The sequence below is a fragment of the Chaetodon auriga genome, chromosome 21, assembly GCF_051107435.1.
Source record: "Chaetodon auriga isolate fChaAug3 chromosome 21, fChaAug3.hap1, whole genome shotgun sequence".
Lineage (NCBI taxonomy): Eukaryota > Metazoa > Chordata > Actinopteri > Chaetodontiformes > Chaetodontidae > Chaetodon > Chaetodon auriga.
This window is the reverse complement of record NC_135094.1, coordinates 706,221-725,384: the sequence shown is the minus strand read 5'-3', so window position 1 is coordinate 725,384 and position 19,164 is coordinate 706,221. Positions and strand designations below refer to the sequence as shown.

General features: G+C 45.0%; 1 protein-coding gene across 5 annotated transcripts in view; it reads left to right on the top strand.

Moving 5' to 3' along the window:
- LOC143339923 (NACHT, LRR and PYD domains-containing protein 12-like) overlaps window positions 1–19,164 on the top strand; it is a 21,924-nt gene extending 2,760 nt beyond the window's left edge. The window contains exons 1-14 of one of the 5 annotated variants that reach the window (XM_076761479.1): window positions 25–300; window positions 677–863; window positions 2,457–2,606; window positions 4,096–4,215; window positions 5,430–5,665; window positions 7,689–9,477; window positions 9,922–10,095; window positions 10,492–10,668; window positions 12,219–12,395; window positions 13,611–13,784; window positions 14,059–14,235; window positions 14,526–14,699; window positions 16,269–16,442; window positions 16,715–19,164. In XM_076761479.1, the coding sequence (XP_076617594.1) occupies window positions 165–300; window positions 677–863; window positions 2,457–2,606; window positions 4,096–4,215; window positions 5,430–5,665; window positions 7,689–9,477; window positions 9,922–10,095; window positions 10,492–10,668; window positions 12,219–12,395; window positions 13,611–13,784; window positions 14,059–14,235; window positions 14,526–14,699; window positions 16,269–16,442; window positions 16,715–16,724 (3,855 nt within the window). In that variant the 5' untranslated portion in view covers window positions 25–164 and the 3' untranslated portion in view covers window positions 16,725–19,164. Of the gene's footprint in view, window positions 1–24; window positions 301–676; window positions 864–2,456; window positions 2,607–4,095; window positions 4,216–5,429; window positions 5,666–7,688; window positions 9,482–9,921; window positions 10,096–10,491; window positions 10,669–12,218; window positions 12,396–13,610; window positions 13,785–14,058; window positions 14,236–14,525; window positions 14,700–16,268; window positions 16,443–16,714 lie in introns of those variants that run through there. The other 4 variants (XM_076761480.1, XM_076761481.1, XM_076761482.1 and 1 more) reach the window with 4 other exon arrangements.

Sequence of the window (19,164 nt, the reverse complement as noted above, 5' to 3'; positions counted from 1 at the left end):
TCATTTAAGTACCAACATTTTGACCAAAACTCATTTTAATTCAGCCTGTTAAAGCCAAGAGAGACCCTCATAAACGCATCATGATAGAGAGCTTATCTGTGTGAGCCGCACACACACACACACACACACACACACACACACACAGACCAACTGATTTCCAGTAAATGGAGAAGGGGAGGGCCGACAGTGATCATGTGACCCAGGCTCAGAAGAACAGGGAGGGAAGCCTTGAAAGTGAAACTGTGTCAGACTCCATTTTGAGTCGACAGCAGACGGAGGAGAAGCAAAGGCTGACGCAGGGTGAGTTTCAATCCAACGTTCTCACTCGTTTACCATTAAAGTCTCTGATCCACACACATCAGACCCACTGAAACCCGAGAAAACGAGCTTTGAATAGAGCTGACGAGGTGCAGTTATGGCTGGGTTTGCTGTCCTGTGTACTCTGTGTGTGTGTGTGTGTGTGTGTGTGTGTGTGTGTGTGTGTGTGTGTGTTAGTTACTTCCTGTTTTTGCAGTCGTGTGTTTGACTCCTTTGAATATTCTGCGTTCACAGCCTGATAACGTTTTACCTCTTTTATCCTCCTGTCCATGATGCATATATATGTGGCTGGTTTTTTTCTGTGTCCTTCTTTATTGTCGTTTTTGTTCTTTTTCTGTCTCTTTGCGGTCTGTAATAGCTTCCCAGTGTAGGATCAGCAGTAAGTTTTATCTCAGGCTGACTTCAGATCAGAAGATGAGTGTTTGTGTGGAGGAAGAGGAGGACAGAGCAGAGTGTCCAGTGTCCAGCTGTCTGTCTGTGAAGAGCAGCTTCTCCAAAGATGAACCTCTGTACTTCAGTCGTGACCCTGGACCCTCAGACTCAAAGTAAGACCCTGTTTTTACTGTAAACTGACCTGATGGAAGACGATGCATTGAGGATGAAGACAAGATTTGTAACATGTAATCTGATCTGATTTTATTGTCACAAACTGATCAGAATTTACACCTGAAGACAACGTTCAGAGACTTTTGCCCTCACATTGAAGTGACTTCCTCAGATCAGCTGTTATGACCAGATGCATCTTGAATCAGTTATCAAGCAGGTGCAACACATATTGATTGTTAAACTCACATTTTATTGCATTTCCTACACAAAATGGTGTTCAAGCTACTAAAGGACCAGTTTGTAGTGGTGGCATCTGGTGGTAAGGGGGCAGATTGCAACCAGCTGAATAGCATGTAGGAAGTTCAACAGCGGTGACAGTTGATGCTGGAGGCTGCAGGACAGGGACAGAGGTCTGAAGAGACTCTCCAGAGTACCAGAGGGCAAGTGGAGAGTAGGGGAGGTCAGGTACCTAGCTTTGACTGTGGGTTGAGGTGGGCCCATGTGTCTCCTCTCTAGCTATCAGATGCTGAGTAAATAAAACATGTGTTGTCATGTATGACAAGCAAAACATGGAGGATATTACATTCAGCAGGACGAGAAGATTACGTCATAATTTCAGTGAAAACAGGAGATGATAGCTTCAAAAGACTCCATCTGTTCAGAGGTGTGTATTGAGGATGAGGAGCACAGCGGGCTTCCCCTCCATGAGTGTTGTTAAGAAAGAAATATGAAACAGCAGTGACGCCATATCATTGGTATTTGTAATATTACTGCATGTGATACTTCAGATGTATTGACTTGTGTAGTACCACTACATAAAATTAGTATTGAGACAACTGTGTTTTGCACACACACACACACACACACACACACACACAGAGTGGTGTATACAGAATTTGTGGGGACATTACATTCATTTCCTGGAGAGTTACCTGAACCATAACCAAAAGCAGAACCACTGCTAGCCTAACCTTAACTCCAGTCTTCATCCTAAAATGTAATGATTTACATTGTGTGGACCTGCGTTATGTGTAAGGAATCCATGGTGTACACACACACACACACACACACACACACACACACACACACACACAAGCTGTTTTCTTGGAAATGGAAAGGGGAGGAGCATCACTGACCATGTGATCCAGGCTCATGAGAACTGGGCGGGACCCTTGAGAGTTCCAGTGTTTAGACAGTTCAGAGTGTGTTTTTAGTTGCAGAGCAGAAGACAGAGGAGGAAAGTTGTTTATTAGTTTACAGCTAAAGTCTCAAAGACAAGTTAGAATGAAGTCAACAGTTTGACTCAGCTGTGGACACAAAGTCATGAAGAATAAACATGAAACCAAGTGAAAGCCAAGAAAACAAGCAGCTGACCAGGTGAATTTATGGCTGGATTTACTGTACTGTAAACTCTGTGTGTGTGTGTGTGTGTGTGTGTGTGTGTGTGTGTGTGTGTGTGTGTGTGAGAGAGAGAGAGAGAGAGAGTGTGTGACTTCCTGTTCATTCAGGCTTCCATGTGACTGTTGGACAATCTTATTTCTTTGAATGTTGTGTTCTGAGCTCACCGTCAGTGTCACTGTTTCGCCTCTCAGACTGACTTCAGACCAGAAGATGAGTGTTTGTGTGGAGGAAGAGGAGGACAGAGCAGAGTGTCCAGTGTCCAGCTGTCTGTCTGTGAAGAGCAGCTTCTCCAAAGATGAACCTCTGTACTTCAGTCGTGACCCTGGACCCTCAGACTCAAAGTAAGACCCTGTTTTTACTGTAAACTGACCTGATGGAAGACGATGCATTGAGGATGAAGATACTGTTCCAACTATTTACCCCTTGCTTCACCGTCTCCTTTACCCCTGACCACTCCGACAGCCCGTCCTAATACACGAAAATATTCAGTTTCTGTGGTATTGTCACCAGTTTTTATTGAACTTGGAACAGGGTAAGGCTTCATCCTGTGGTTCTATTTTGTTTTCCAGCTAATATGGTCCAGATATAGTCATTTGCAAGCAACTATTTGCCAAAAAAATAGATTTATGTGTATATATGTGTGTGTGTGTGTATCTATCTATCTATCTATCTATATCTCTCTATATATATTAGGGATGGGCACCGAATTTCGGTACTTTTTTGGTACCGACCGAATTCCCGCTGAAGTAGCGAGTATCGATTCACGGGAAATCCGTCAGTACCACATTTCGGTACCTGAACGCACTTTTTTTTTTTTTATTTTTTTTTTACCCTGTACGCACCTTGACGTTATGCGTCGGCGAGAGCGGAGGACGCGGTGACACGGCTTGTCAGTGGTTGCTTTATCTTCAGAGGCGGACCGTAAGCGCTCCAAAGTCTGGCTTCATTTTATCAAGCTGGATGCCGGCAACGCGCGGTGCAACATTTGTGATGCGAAGTGCAAAGCCAGCAAGGGAAACACGTCCAACTTGAGGAAGCACTTGGTTAAACACCAAATATTCCTCAAGGCGGAGGAGTGCACGATTTTTGACAGTTTAAAAACACAGGCTAACGTTACCACAGCTACTCGCCCGGCGTCAGCATTAAACGTTACCGCCAGCAAGCCTGCTGCAGCCAGCGGCTCGACACTTGCAGCCAGCTTCGAGGAAGGAGAACAACCGCCCCTTTTAAAAAGGTAGACAACAACGACAATGACGACGACGCAGCTTCAATTAGCACAATTTTATACAGTTATTTATTTTGAATCTATTTATTTTTAAGTTATTTACTTTATCCCCACACACATTTTTCTCAAGTTCTATGTTGGAGTTATTTAACTTGATGTTATTGAAGAATAAATGTTCAAAATTCCGAAGTTTTGACTATTTTTTTTAAATATACAAAATAACTTTAATTACCAAACACATATCCCCCCCCAAAAAAAGTATCGAAAACAGGTACCGAAAAATACCGGTATCGATTCGCAGGTACCGAGTATCGGTATCGTATCGATTCAGATGTGAAAGGTACCCAACCATAATATATATAGATACAGATATAGATATAAATAAAACTCTTTCTGCTTCAGTGTGTTCTAACTTATGTTGCTCAGTGCCAGCAGCAAAACCATGCATGGAGTCCAAACGCTTCAAGAACAGTTTTCTCTTTTCTTGGAGTCTGTATTGGAAAGATGTTTTAGGCTCATTTTTACTGGAATGGTAAACAAACAGTAATTGTTATCACAGTCTGAAGGAATTCATGTAATGAAAAAAAACATGTTGGTGTTTGCAGACTTGAGGACAGCAGACGGAGAGCAGAGTGTCCAGTGTCCAGCTGTCTGTCTGTGAAGAGCAGCTTCTCCAAAGATGAACCTCTGTACTTCAATGGTGAATCTGGACGCTCAGACTCAAAGTAAGAGAACGGCTGCAGCTTGTGTTTGTTTGTTAGAATATGTTTGTGTATTCAGTGCCATCACTCAGGAGCAGAAGGCAGATTGTGACAATGTTTCACATTTGATCAGATGGTGAATTGATGACTCTAATCTCATGCGTCCACCTTGAAACTGTGCTGATTGTTTCCATCTTCTGAGCTGTCAGGTGTGTGAAGCAGTTTGACCGTTTGTAGCTTCTCTACAGCAGCGTCCATATTTGATGCTTTGTAGTCCAGCAGAGGCTGATTGGTTGAGCTGATATTGATCTTCAGGTGATTGTCGTTGCTCCATGTGATGAAGCTCTCTATCCGTCCTCTGTCCTCCTCTGGACAAACAGTCTCTGAGTGAAGACAGCGTGTCTCTACCTGGACAGTATTCACAGGAATCATGCTAGTTGTAAATATCTGCTTATTGTGAATCTGATGCAGCAACACGTTTCACAGACTGAAAGATGTGGAACGCTCCAAAAACACCTGTTTGGAACATTCCACAGGTAAACAGGCTGATTGGTCACAGGTGAGAGGATCATGGTTGGGTATGAAAGGGGCATCCTGTAAAGACTCAGTCGATCATAAAGGATGGAGCGAGTTCACCACTTTGTGAATACATGACTGGATGAAGGAGATGAACACATGAACTCAGAGACACTTGAGAAAACTGCTGTCAGTGAACACAGTTTGATTATTGATGATTGATTCTGGTTTGATTAGTGTCCAGACTTTTTAGAAACAGGGTTTCCTCATTAATAAACTACTTTGGTAAAATGTGATGAAGAAGATTTAAGCTCAAAGGTCCGCAGAGTGTCAGTTCAGAGCTTGTGGTTGAATGTTTTGCGTTACTACTCAGTGGACTGAACTCAGACTCTCTCCATCACATGTTGTTATCAGCAGATAAAACAGGAGCAGAAAATGGTGAAATGTACATTTGGACCCATGAATTTCATTTCAGCCTTCATTTGATAGTTGTCTGTGGAGAGTGACATGAAACGTAATGATACACAACAAAGGCAACTGTTAAGTGTCTCAGTCTGCTGAAAGACATATATATTCGATAATTACCTTATTGTTAGACCAACATGTTGCAGCTCATGGCCTTCATCAAGGTCATCATGAAATATGACCTTGATGTGACATTCGATGATATTTTTCAACAACAGGCAACAAATCACTTTAGTTACAACGAAATGTCTTTACAGAAAGAGGAAGACGAGTCGTGTTTCTGGAAAGGAGACGCTGTCCTGCTGTGGTTTGTGTCAGGACGTCCTGAAGGATCCAGTCTCTACCAGCTGTGGACACTGGTTCTGCAGACGGTGCATCACCTCATACTGGGACCAGTCTGCTTCATCAGGAGACTCCTGCTGTCCCCAGTGTGGAAAAAGATCCAGAACAAGATCTGAACTGCAGACAGTCAGTCAGACCTGCACTGTACAAAGTAAGACTGTCTGTCTGTCTGTCTGCTGATGTCATCGTGTCTGAAAACACTACCTGTTTTAATACATTTGGTGTGTCATAAGAGATTTAAGATGGTTATAAATGTCATTACAGTTTAAGTGAAATTTTAAAGGTGGAACATCGCCGTTCTATCACACTGACTACCAGCCAGACAGCAGCCCGAGACACAAGAGCCACAGACTTTGAACAACAGCCCACATTAGCTTTCCTGCTACTCCCTCTTTCTTCACTAACTTACAAACACACATCTTGTCCTGCAGATCAAGGTGAAATGGCAGCATCAAGCACATGGACAGGACAACACCATCAAATCACAAAAACAACAAGTATAACAAAGATCCGGTTGGTAATACAGTGCAAAGAGACAGAGTTTAAAATCATTTTAAGAGACAAGGATCCCAGGTTGGACCTTGACCAGCAGATTGTTCAGTACCAAGGACCGCAACAGAAAAGACTTGCTTTGCCAGCCTCTGATTTAATACGGGGAGCTTTAACTGAAGCCTTTTCTGCCAACTAAGATTAGAACTTTTGTCTTAAATAAGTAGCAATTTGTCTGAGAAGTGCACTGCTAACAAGGATGCATTGCGGCCAGGAGTTGCTCAAGCATTCTGGCGACTGTAGGTACTTCAGGCTTGACAGCTGCAGAGAAGTGTAGGGATGCAGATGCAGATTGTTGTTTGTAAGTCTTCCAAAGGCAGTTGAGGCTTGTTTGATCTGGTTTGGAACTTCATGGTCAATGTTGCAGTCCTCAGAGAGGATACTGCCCAGGTATTTGAAAGATGGGACTGTTTTAAATGGTTCATGAGGGCTTCACCCGGACCTCCACTCACAGACCACCTTCATCTCGATAATAATGACAGACAACTCCATCCTGCTATCGGCCATGACTGCCACAACAAGGATGAACTGGAGGTCCTCTGGGGTTTGGGTCATCAGTGTACCGCAGCTCAAGGAAAGCAGAGTTTATATATACACACACACACACACACACACACACACACACACACACACACATTCCTGTGACGTTCAGTCTTCATTTTGGTGGGATGAGTCTCCCACTGAAAGTACTCTTGTGCCTGACCAGCACATCATGAAGTGGGTGTGAGACGTTGTCCAAGATAGTCTGTAGCTTAGTCAGCATCCTCCTCTCTGACACCACCGTCAGAGTCACACTCCATACCCACAGCGTCACTGGCCCTGCGGGTCAGTTTGTTGAGTCTGTTGGTGTCTGCCATCCTCAGCCTGCTGCCCAGCACGCAGCAGCATAGAGAACAGCACTAACCACCACAGACTCAGAGAAAAATCCTGAGCAGAGTCCGGCAGATGTTGAAGGACCTCAGTCGCCTCAGAAAATAGAGACGACTCTGGCCCTTCCTGTAGAGAGCGTCAGTGTTCTTTGCCCAGTCCAGTTTATTGTCAATATGTACCCCCAGGTACTTGTAATACTCCACAATGTCCACACTGACCCCCTGGATGGAAACAGGGCTCACCGGTGCCTTGGCTCTCCTCGGGTCCACTACCAGTTCCTTAGTCTTTGCCATGTTTAGTTGCAGATGGCTGTGCTCACACCATGTGACAAAGCTATCCACAGCAGCCCTGTACTCATCCTCATCACCCTTACTGATACATCCAGCTATCGCAGAGTCATCAGAAAACTTCTGAAGGTGGCAGGTCTCTGTGCAATAGTTGAAGTCCGTGGTGTAGAGGGTGAAGAGGAGGGGAGAGAGGACAGTCCCCTGAAGAACTCCACACAGTTCTTCACCATGTTTTTGATATTGGGTTTAGGAAGGAACAGCAGCAGCGAGCTGGTTTAGATGAAGAGCTGCTGAGGCTAAGCCTCTGCTGTCAATCAGACACACAGTGACAGTCAGAGGCCGAGAGAAAAAGCATATCGGATGGTCCCTCAAAACTGGACTTTATGACACCCTGTATATATTATATTATTTTATTGTTCATTTTCAGTTTTCTTTGTTATGTCTCACACTTTTTTCTTTTTTTTCTAGTAAATAATGGTCTGCAGAAGGTCATTGATGAACATAAGATCAATCTGAAGAGGAGATGTGAACGTGTGACTGAAGGAAGTGATGAAACAGGAAGTGGAACCCTCCTCAACAGGATCTACACTGAGCTCTTCATCACAGAGGGACAGAGTGAAGAGGTTAATACCCAACATGAGGTGAGGCAGCTTGAGACAACTTCCAAGATGGAGACCCTCCATGAGACCCCAATCAAGGTCCAGGACATCTTTAAAGCCTTACCTGACCAACAGAGACACATCAGAGTGGTCCTGACGAACGGCGTCGCTGGCGTTGGAAAAACCTTCTCGGTGCAGAAGTTCACTCTGGACTGGGCAGAGGGCTCGGAAAACCAAGATGTCAGTGTGGTGGTTGTGCTTTCGTTCAGGGAGCTGAACCTGATCAAAGATGAGCGGTACAGTCTTCTCGGGCTGCTCCGTGTTTTCCATCCAACATTACAGAAGGTGACAGCAGAGCAGCTGGCTGTCTGTAAGCTTCTGTTCATCTTTGACGGCCTGGATGAAAGCAGACTTTCACTGGATTTCACCAACAATCAGCTCGTTTGTGACGTCACACAGAAGTCATCAGTCAACGTGCTGCTGACAAACCTCATGGAGGAGAATCTGCTTCCCTCGGCTCTGGTCTGGATAACTTCCAGACCTGCGGCAGCCAATCAGATCCCTCCTAAATGTGTTGACAGGGTAACAGAAGTACGAGGCTTCACTGACGCCCAGAAGGAGGAGTACTTCAAGAGGAGGTTCAGTGATGGAGATCTGTCCAGCAGAATCATCTCACACATCAAGACCTCCAGGAGCCTCCACATCATGTGTCAAATCCCAGTCTTCTGCTGGATCACTGCTACAGTCCTGGAGCACATGTTGACTCCAGACCAGAGAGGAGAGCTGCCCAAAACCCTGACTGACATGTACTCACACTTCCTCCTGGTTCAGACAAAGAGGAAGAAGCAGAAGTATGATGAGGGACATGAGACGAGTCCACAGGAGCTGATGGAGGCTGATGGGAAAGTTCTTGTGAAGCTGGGGAGGCTGGCGTTTGAACATCTGGAGAAAGGAAACATCATGTTCTACCAAGAAGACCTGGAGCAGTGTGGTCTTGATGTGACTGAGGCCTCGGTGTACTCAGGAGTTTGTACAGAGATCTTCAAAAGAGAGTGTGTGATCTTCCAGAAAACAGTCTACTGCTTTGTTCATCTGAGCATTCAGGAGTTTCTGGCTGCAGTCTACATGTTCCACTGTTACACCAACAGGAACTCAGAGGTCCTGAAGACTTTCCTGGGACAAAAATACGTTGATTCAACCCTTGATGTCTTCCTGATGGGAGCCATGATGAAATCTCTGAGAAGTAAAAATGGTCACCTGGACCTATTTGTTCGCTTCCTTCATGGCCTCTCTCTGGAGTCCAACCAGAGACTCTTTGGACGTCTGCTGGGTAAAACAGACAACAGTCTAGAGATCATCCAAAGAGTCATCAGCAACCTGAAGGAGAAGAAGACCAGTATCTCTCCAGACAGAAGCATCAACATCTTCCACTGTCTGATGGAGATGAACGACCACTCAGTACATCAGGAGATCCAAGAGTTCCTGAAGTCAGAGAACAGATCAAAGAAGAAACTCTCTGTGATCCAGTGCTCAGCTCTGGCCTACATGCTGCAGATGTCAGAGGAGGTTCTGGATGAGTTGGACCTGAAGAAGTACAGCACAACAGTGGAGGGACGACTGAGACTGATTCCAGCTGTGAGGAACTGCAGGAAGGCTCTGTAAGTCCAGATGTAGCATTGTTACAACGCATAATGATGCGTATTATGATTAGTATTATGAAGCAATGTAAAGCGGAAGCCATCAGTATGAAAGTACAGACACTTGACATACGTGTACAATAAAAGGTCTAGTTTTATAGTTCCTCCAATTTTACGAAACTACTATTAAAGCTGCTCATTGAATAAACTCTATGTGTTACACTAGAAATGTCTTTGTTGCCTCAAATGCAAATAAGAATAAGACAAAAAAACTGTTTTGTGTTGATAGCTTTTAAGACAGTGAACAGAAGTATCCTCCGTCATCTTATGTCGTTGGGTGATAGAGGTTTGTGCTATTGATCCGTTTATGTTAATGTGCTTTGTGGTCTAAATGAATTGAGTCTATTTTTATAATAAAGAATCAGTTTTCATTTTATTTAAAGTGTTTGCTATCTGTAATTACAGACTTTCTGGATGTGGACTCTCAGAGACTCACTTTGAAGTCTTGGTCTCAGCTCTGAAGTCAAACCCCTCCCATCTGACAGAGCTGGACCTGAGCTCAAATCAACTGAATGATGGAAGAGTGAAGCGCCTGTCTGCTGGACTGGAGAGTCCAAACTGTAGACTGGAGACTCTGAGGTCAGCTCATGCACACATGTGTAATATTTTTCATAAAATAACACAATCGTTACGAGGTAGAGGAAATAGAAGCAAATGGAAGTCACACATGGAAATTTTGGTAATCCAACACATCTGGTTTGATGGTTACTCCAGACTTGACTGAGATCAGCAGCATGTTATTGATGTGTGTTGACATGAATAGGTGTATGAATGTTGTGCTGACATTTGGATGATGTCTGTAGAAGGCTGACATTATGATGATCCACAATAACACAATGACAAAGTCACTCTGCTCATTTTAGGGAGAAGCTCATTGATGAGGACAGAGTAATGTTGAGCTCCACATTTACAACCTGAACACATCTGATTGGATTAGAAATGGATTTTAATCTTCATTATTTATTCTTGATTCAGGTTGAGGGACTGTGGTTTGTCAGAGATCAGCTGTGCTTCTCTGGTCTCAGCTCTGAAGTCCAACCCCTCCCATCTGACAGAGCTGGACCTGGGAGAGAACAAGAAGCTGCAGGATTCAGGAGTGAAGCTGCTGTCTGCTGGACTGGAGAGTCCAGACTGTAGACTGAAGATTCTGAGGTCAGACACTTTTTCGCTTCTGTGTTGAGATTGATATGATGCTACTCTCAGCTGGTTTTCCAGTTTAGGGTCAGTCAGTCTTCAGCAGAACTGAATCTTTGCAAGGGTCAGCTTTGAACAGAGCTGCTCTGAGCAGTGGCTCAGCAATTTCATATTGTTGGTTCTCAAGCACATCAGCTGGTTCCACATTAAACGCCGCAGAAAATACACTGTATTGCTTAAAGTATTGGCTCACCTGCCTTGACTCGCACATGAATGACGTCTGTCCACCCTTTGCATCTATAACAGCTTCAACTCTTCTGGGAAGGCTTTCCACAAAGTTTAGGAGTGTGTTTATGGGAATTTTTGACCATTCTTCCAGAAGCGCATTTGTGAGGTCACACACTGATGTTGGACGAGAAGGACTGGCTCTCAGTCGCCGCTCTGATTCATCCCAAAGGTGTTCTATCGGGTTAAGCTCAGGACTCTGTGCAGGCCAGTCAAGTTCATCCACGCCAAACTCTCTCATCCATGTCTTTATGGATCTTGCTTTGTGCACTGGTGCACAGTCTTGTTGGAACAGGAAGGAGCCATCTCCAAACTGTTCCCACAAAGTTGGGAGCATGGAATTGTCCAAAATCTCTTTCATTCAGAGTTCCTTTCACTGGAACTGAGGGGCCAAGCCCAGCTCCTGAAAAACAACCCTACATGATCCCCCCTCCACCAAACTTTACACTTGGTACAATGCAGTCAGACAAGTACCGTTCTCCTGGCAACCACCAAACCCAGACTCGTCCATCAGATCGCCAGATGGTGAAGCGCGATTCGTCACTCCAGAGAATGCGTCTCCACTGCTCTAGAGTCCAGTGGCGGCGTGCTTTACACCACTGCATCCGACGCTTTGCATGGTTCTTGGTGATGTATGGCTTGGATGCAACTGCTCGGCCATGGAAACCCATTCCATGAAGCTCTCTACGCACTGTTCTTGAGCTAATCTGAAGGCCACATGAAGTTTGGAGGTCTGTAGTGATTGACTCTGCAGAAAGATGGTGACCTCTGTGTACTATGCGCCTCAGCATCAGCTGACCCACCTCCGTCATTTTACGTGGCCGACCACTTCGTGGCTGAGTTGCTGTCGTTCCCAATTGTTTTCTGTTACAATACCACTGACAGCTGACCGTGGAATATGGACTTGTTGCACAGGTGGCATCCCATCACAGTACCACGCTGGAGCTCACTGAGCTCCTGAGAGCGACCCAGTCTTTCACAAATGTTTGTAGAAACATTCTGCGTGCCTTGGTGCTTGATTTTAAACATGACTTTTCTTCTCTATCAGATGAGAAAAAACCTTTATGATGGCACATTTATGCTGAGTAAAATATTTGAGGCCAAGCAAATCTATCTTAAACTGCAGAATTGAATCATCCTGTTGGGTTCATGTGTTTTGCGTTCCTATTTTCTAAACTTCTGCTTTCTAAAGCTTCTTCAGCTCTGAACAGATTATTAATCATTGAAAGATTTTTTTGACAGAACGTTGTTTTCTAAAGTCCCATCATTTCTTCGTTATTCAGGTTGAGTGACTGCGATCTATCAGAGATCAGCTGTGCTTCTCTGGTCTCCGTTCTGAAGTCCAACCCCTGCCATCTGAGACAGCTGGACCTGAGCTACAACAACAAGCTGCAGGATTCAGGAGTGAAGCTGCTGTGTGATTTTCTGCAGAGTCCAGACTGTAGACTGGAGACTCTGAGGTCAGTTCACTGACTGTCACTATTGTAGATCTTATAAGCATAATTAACATTTGAACCTAATTTATAATCATGCATAAGTTACCTACCTACTTAAGCTTCATTTTGTTCATATTCTCATTTTTGGGTGTAGTTTGCTGTTACAAAAAAACTTCTATTTTGTAAAGAAACTTAAGAAAGTGTGGTTTGAACTAGTAGCGACATGCTTGTTTGTTTGTTTGTAGTATTTGTCTTAGAAGCTGCTGTATTGGTTATTCACTTTTATTTGGACTCATTATCATGGACATTCAAAGATGAAGCTGGCTCCAGTCATTGTTGTGCTGATTCTGGTTACATCTTTGACCGCATATGCCAACCTCACTATCAGTCTTAAAGTACAAACAGCTGCCCCAAACCACAGCACACGACACCCGGGACGTCGATCAGTCTTGCATCCACTGCAATGTGTCTCTGCAACAGCGACACATCAGCAATGACCAACAGAGTGTGTCAAAGGCAACACCATGAAAACAAAAAAGTTGGGGGTAGTGAGTATTCCCACACCCACCCGGTGCCTCTCACCCTGGCACCCTGAGAGTCTAGAACGTTCTCTGGAGTTTGGCTTCAGAACCAGTGCTTTGTGCAAAGGTGAGCCAGTCTTTATCATGTTGGTGTCACTCCACCTCCCGCACCAGCTCTGGTTCCGTCTCCTCCAGGAAGGTACCCCTGCGTGTGGTGGGTCCACAGGTTGGCAGCTCCATGTAGCTCTTTTGTGTTATGCCTTCCAAGCTCCGTGGTTCAAAGCCCAGCGCCCAGACGCTCAATGGCAGGCACCCGTCCCCTGAGACCAGTGTACCTTGGGTGATCCCGCCAAGGGCTATTGCCCCCAACAACACAACTCCCAGGGTCACAGGGACACAGATACCCCTCCTCCGTGTTAGGTAGCAAACCTTTTGGGGGAACACACAGACTCACAAACGCACACACAGAGGAACACAGAGACCAAAGCATATTTCCAGATGCAGCTGTTGAAAGGATCAATATTTTTTTTCTGCTCTAATTCCAGACCTGACTGAGATCAGCAGCATGTCATTGATCCGTGTTCACATGAATAGGTGTCTGAATCATTTTAGGGAGAAGCTCATTGATGAGGACAGAGTGATGCTGAGCTCCACATTTACAACCTGAACACATCTGATTGGATTAGAAATGGGTTTTTATCATTTGTTCTTTTTTCAGGTTGAGTCACAGCTGGTTGACTGAGGTCAGCTGTGCTTCTCTGGCCTCAGCTCTGAAGTCCAACCCCTCCCATCTGACAGAGCTGGATATTAGTATCAACGAGGTGCACGATTCAGGAATGAAGCTGCTGTGTGACTTTCTGGGGAGTCCAGACTGTAGACTGAAGACTCTGAGGTCAGTTCACTGACTCTCTGTTACTGTTGTAGATTTCATACGTTTAATTATTGGAACCTAATTTATGGACAATGTCCACTATTAGTTGTTGAAGTCAATGAATGTTTGTGATTTTTGGTAAATGGTCACATCTGGATACAGAAGATCCTCTGCTCAGTTTTGGGAGAAGTTCATTGATGAGGACAGAGTAATGTTGAGCTCCACATTTACAACCTGAACACATCTGATTGGATTAGAAATGGATTTTAATCTTCATCATTTATTTTTTAAACAGGTTGAGTCGCTGCTGGTTGTCAGAGGTTGGCTGTGCTCTTCTGGTCTCAGCTCTGAAGTCCAACCCCTCCCATCTGACAGAGCTGGAGCTGGGAGGAAACCTCAAACTTCAGGATTCAGGAGTGACGCTGCTGTGTGGTTTTCTGGAGAGTCCACACTGTAGACTGAAGACTCTGAGGTCAGACACCATGATGCTTATACTGACGGAATAGTTGAAACTGAAGATGCTTTGAGTTTAGGACTTAAGAGGTGGAGTCACTCCGTCTTTATTGAAGTAGCAGCGTTGTTGTCATTAACATTAATGAGATTTGACCGTTTTGAAGCTGCATCCTGTTGGGTTCAGGTGTTTGGAGTTTCCATTGTCTAAACTTGAACTTTGTAAAGCTTCTTCAGCTCTGAACAGATTATTAACCATTGAATGATTTCAAGCAGGAACATTTTCAGTGACATCATTTATTCTTTATTCAGGTTGAGTTCCTGCAGTTTGTCAGAGGTCAGCTGTGCTTCTCTGGCCTCAGCTCTGAAGTCCAACCCCTCCCATCTGACAGAGCTGGACCTGAGTCGAAACAAGCTGCAGGATTCAGGAGTGAAGCTGCTGTCTGCTGGACTGGAGAGTCCAGACTGTAGACTGAAGACTCTGAGGTCAGACACCATTTTTTACTTCTGTCTTCTCTCAGCACTGGCATCGTCACAACACTGGAATTTCTACCTTCAGTACACAAACATGAAATATTGACTTTCAGCATCATTTTTGATACCGCAGGGAAAAACTGATAGAACACAGAGTGCATGAAATTTTAGACTTTCACTGAACTCTAATTACATCTTCTCTCTGGTACTATTGAGATAAATGTCACACTTTTTAGAGTTCTTTGCTTTTTAAGACCAGGCCTTCAAAAATACATGAATTATGCAATTTACTAAATTGAGTCAAATTAATAGTGTTATGTGTAAAGAACATCTGCATGTAAGTTAGCTTAAATTTGTGGTGTTAGCGCCTTTGGCTAGCGCTGTCCTGTAGCATTGCTTGCGTATGGGCTTGCTTGGATCCTTTGCCTTTCCTTCTTCATTTGCCTCGAATGTGAAGTATTTCCCAACACTTTTGTTTTCCTTGTCAGCCAAAACCAGTCGCAGATGCTCTGCACTGTCCATCTTTAACAAGCTAACACCACATTAAATCTGCAGTATGCCAAGGCCTGTCACAAGCTTTTACTTAATATTATGAGGTTATATTCAAACACAGCGAATGAGACGAGCATGCAGTGGTGTGTGTGTGTGTGTGTGTGTGTGTGTGTGTGTGTGTGTGTGTCAACTCACTAATAGATAGTGTGGGTGATGAGTTTTGAAATTGTTTGAAACATTCACAATATATATCAACAAATCACTATTTTTAGCAACCCAGCTCAGCATACTTCAAAGTGCTTTCCAAAGGCAGCGGGACTTGCTTGTGGTTCTAGAAGACGTGTCTCATCCAAGAGGTTTCTTCAGTTCCGACTGACTGGTGGGGGAGTCCCGGGCATCGATCCTCTTGCAGGATCACTGACCCACCCAGCTCACAACAACACACTGTCATGCTGCCTGAGCACAGAGTGGATGTCTTTGTCCCAAACTGTCCATTGAGCTGGACGCTGGCGTCAGGGCTGTGTTAGGTTCTGGTCCTGCATTTGCTCTGAACGTGGCCTTGAGCTCTGCAGACTGAATGCTCAGACACCCTGGCTCATTGCAGACTGTGCAGAGAGACATGAATAGTGTCCCATGGTGCTCGTAGAGCGCCGATGGTTGGTGTCTCTTCTCCGCAGCCTGTGCTCTGGCAAACCTTCCACCCGGCAGCGACTGTGGTTCCGTAGACCTGACACAGACCCACAGAAACTTCATGTGCAACCAAGTCATGATCTCCATATCTTCAGCACATGAACTCCTGTTCCTTCCCAGTCACATCTTTCTGTTTGTTGGCGTCAGTGCTCATCCACACTGCTGCCAGAACAACCCTGGATAATTCGACCTAAACGTCTTCGTCTTCAATATCACCTTTTTTTCTTCTAAGATAAATGACAACAAAAATACATAATCTCAGTAAATCTCTTTCTCAACTGTCAGAAAATAAGAAATCTATTCAGAGTTTGTTTTTTCCAACATTTCTATGAGGCTGTATGATGTTTATACTGACTGAATTATTTAGCTCTAGAGTTACATCATTTCTTCTTTATTCAGGTTGAACCACTGCAAGCTGTCAAAGATCAGCTGTGCTTCTCTGGTCTCAGCTCTGAAGTCCAACCCCTCCCATCTGACAGAGCTGGAGATGACGAACAACAAGCTGCAGGATTCAGCAGTGAAGCCTCTGTGTGATCTGGTGGAGAGTCCAGACTGTAGACTGAAGACTCTGAGGTCAGTAGAGGGTTGGAGTCAGTCCATGCTGGTCTCAGCAGTGTTGTACTAAACACAGTTAGTATCAAAGCACAGATCCAGTATTTCCTGTAAACCTCCAACCTTCTCAGCAGCTGCTTTCCTCAGTGAAGCTGTGAGAGGAGAATGGTGACGGGCTTCAGGATTGGACAGACAGACAGATACTGGATGTGCTGCATCACTGACTGCCAGCTGATGGAGTCTCTGTGAACTCTGACTGATGACGTCTGTTGTCTGTCTTCTTCTCTCATCAGATGGAAGTGATCAGAAAGGTGATTGGCCGAGAGCCGATCAGCTGTGTCCTGATGATCCAGAGAGGTTGAAGCAGCAGCAGCAGCAGCTTGTGTGTGGAGAGGCTCTGACTGGGCCGTGTTACTGGGAGGTCGAGTGGAGAGGAGAGCTTCATCCAGCAGTGACTGACAGAGGAATCCCAACAAGTGGAGATGACTGTCAGTGCTGCAGTGTGAACTGCTCTGAGATCAGCTCCACTGTCAGACACAATGTCAAGTCCAGCATCCTCCCTGTGTGTTCCTGTGGATGTGACAGAGCATCATCAGTGTATGTGGACTGCTCTGCTGCTGCTCTGTCCTTCTACACAGTCTGTGCACACACACTGAGACTCCTCCACTCCTTCTGCTCCTCACTCACACACCTCCTCCGCCTGGAGCCTCCACCCTTTGTGTCTTTATTCTTCACTCAGACTGCATTTTAACCGACTGTCAGTACATTTTTACTTAAGTACTTTTACTCTTCATGTCTTCAAAGTAAACTTATGTTTACAGTACTACAATATTCTAGTTCTCTTTCTGCGCAAGAGTGTATTTTAGCACTGACACTAGTTTTAGGTCGTTTGATGAATGTTGTGACAACATGTTTTTGATGCGCGCTGTTAAACAGTGTTAAACATGTTTCTCGGCTGCTTCGCCATCACACGTTTAGAATTGACTGTTTTTCCACAATGTGAAGAAAAGATGGTCCTGCCTTTTACTTTGAGGTGAAACCTGATAATCCAACAACGACGGGTTCACTTAAACTGACACTAACCCCAAGAACACGTGTCACACTCACCTCCATGATGGCTGAGCTGCTTGTCTGCTTGGAGAGGCGTCAGTTGGCGATGATGATGACGATGATGACGATGATGATGATGATGGAACCTGGTTTTCCAGGTTCGAGTCAGGTGTGAGCAGAGCTGCTGTGTGTTAAAGCAGATGCGTTCAGTCCTTCTGTTGAGTGACAGTTTCTCCCTCGTCACAGCAGCCTTTGTTCGATAGATGGAGCACTTTATTGATCCCATAAGGGAAACTGCAGTTTTTCAGCATCACCAAACACAACCTTCACTCAGCTGACATGAGAAAACACTACTAAAAACATAAAAACTGCTGAACCCAAACGCCCCCGAGGAGCGTTCGCCTGTCCCTTTCGTCCCGTTTGTCCCGTTCGACCCGTTCGTCCCGTTCGACCCGTTCGTCCCGTTCGACCCGTTCGTCCCGTTCGTCCCGTTCGTCCCGTTCGACCCGTTCGTCCCGTTCGACCCGTTCGTCCCGTTCGTCCCGTTCGACCCGTTCGTCCCGTTCGACCCGTTCGACCCGTTCGACCCGTTCGTCCCGTTCGACCCGTTCGACCCGTTCGACCCGTTCGTCCCGTTCGACCCGTTCGTCCCGTTCATTCCATTCGTCCCGTTCAGCGTGTTTTCGCCTGCTTCGTCCTTGACGTCCACTGAAAAATAATCGTCGGCCCGTTTCTCTGAGTACGAGCGACGCTCTGCGGACGCCGTGATGCACTAACGTGACATCAGCTGCTGCTTGTCTGTGCTGTGTTCAGGGACCGCTCAGAACAACATGTTAGTCGACTCTTTGATGCTATTTTTTTTTTTTAGCTGTGAAAAAAATCCATACATTTCTGTATTTATGAAGTACCTCGTTCCTGTCAGGGTCCCTCAGCGCTGTAGAGCTCTAGAGCTCCTCATTACATAGATGATGATGATGATGATGATGATGATGATGATTGTACGTCTCTTACCAAGTGAAGGACAGTCTCTGACAGGCAGATGAAGGATGTGACAGTCTGTAGGACACAGGTCTGCAGGAGGACTCCTTCAGACTGTCACCAGCTCGTTTCGTGAGTGTTGGACGAACGTGTGAAGACCTACAGTGAGCTGACGCTGAGAGACGTCCTCCGTGTCCCCCCTCGGCGTCCAGCGCGTCAGATCCCCTCATACAGAGACTCCTCGTTATAAAAACGCTGGACTAAATATTAGAGTGGAAGCTGAAATGTTGCCTTTAAGTACAACCCTGATTCTAAAAACCGTCGCGGTGCCTTTCATACCCAATCATGATCCTCTCACCTGTGACCAATCAGCCTGTTTACCTGTGGAATGTTCCAAACAGGTGTTTTTGGAGCGTTCCACATCTTTCAGTCTGTGAAACGTGTTGCTGCATCAGATTCACAATAAGCAGATATTTACAGAAATCAATGAAGCTGATGAGGAAGAACATTCAATACATTGACTCTGAGCTGTTCTCAGGTGAGAGGGTCAGATAAGGTGTTTCCACGGTGTCACAGCTGTTTTAGAATCAGGAAATTGTATCTTTTTAATGCTTTTTAATATGGAAAGAATATTTTTATTAAAGTCAGTATAAGTGAAAACTTTATTTACACACACAAACAGATGAAACTGAAATAAAGAGCACTTCTTAATCTA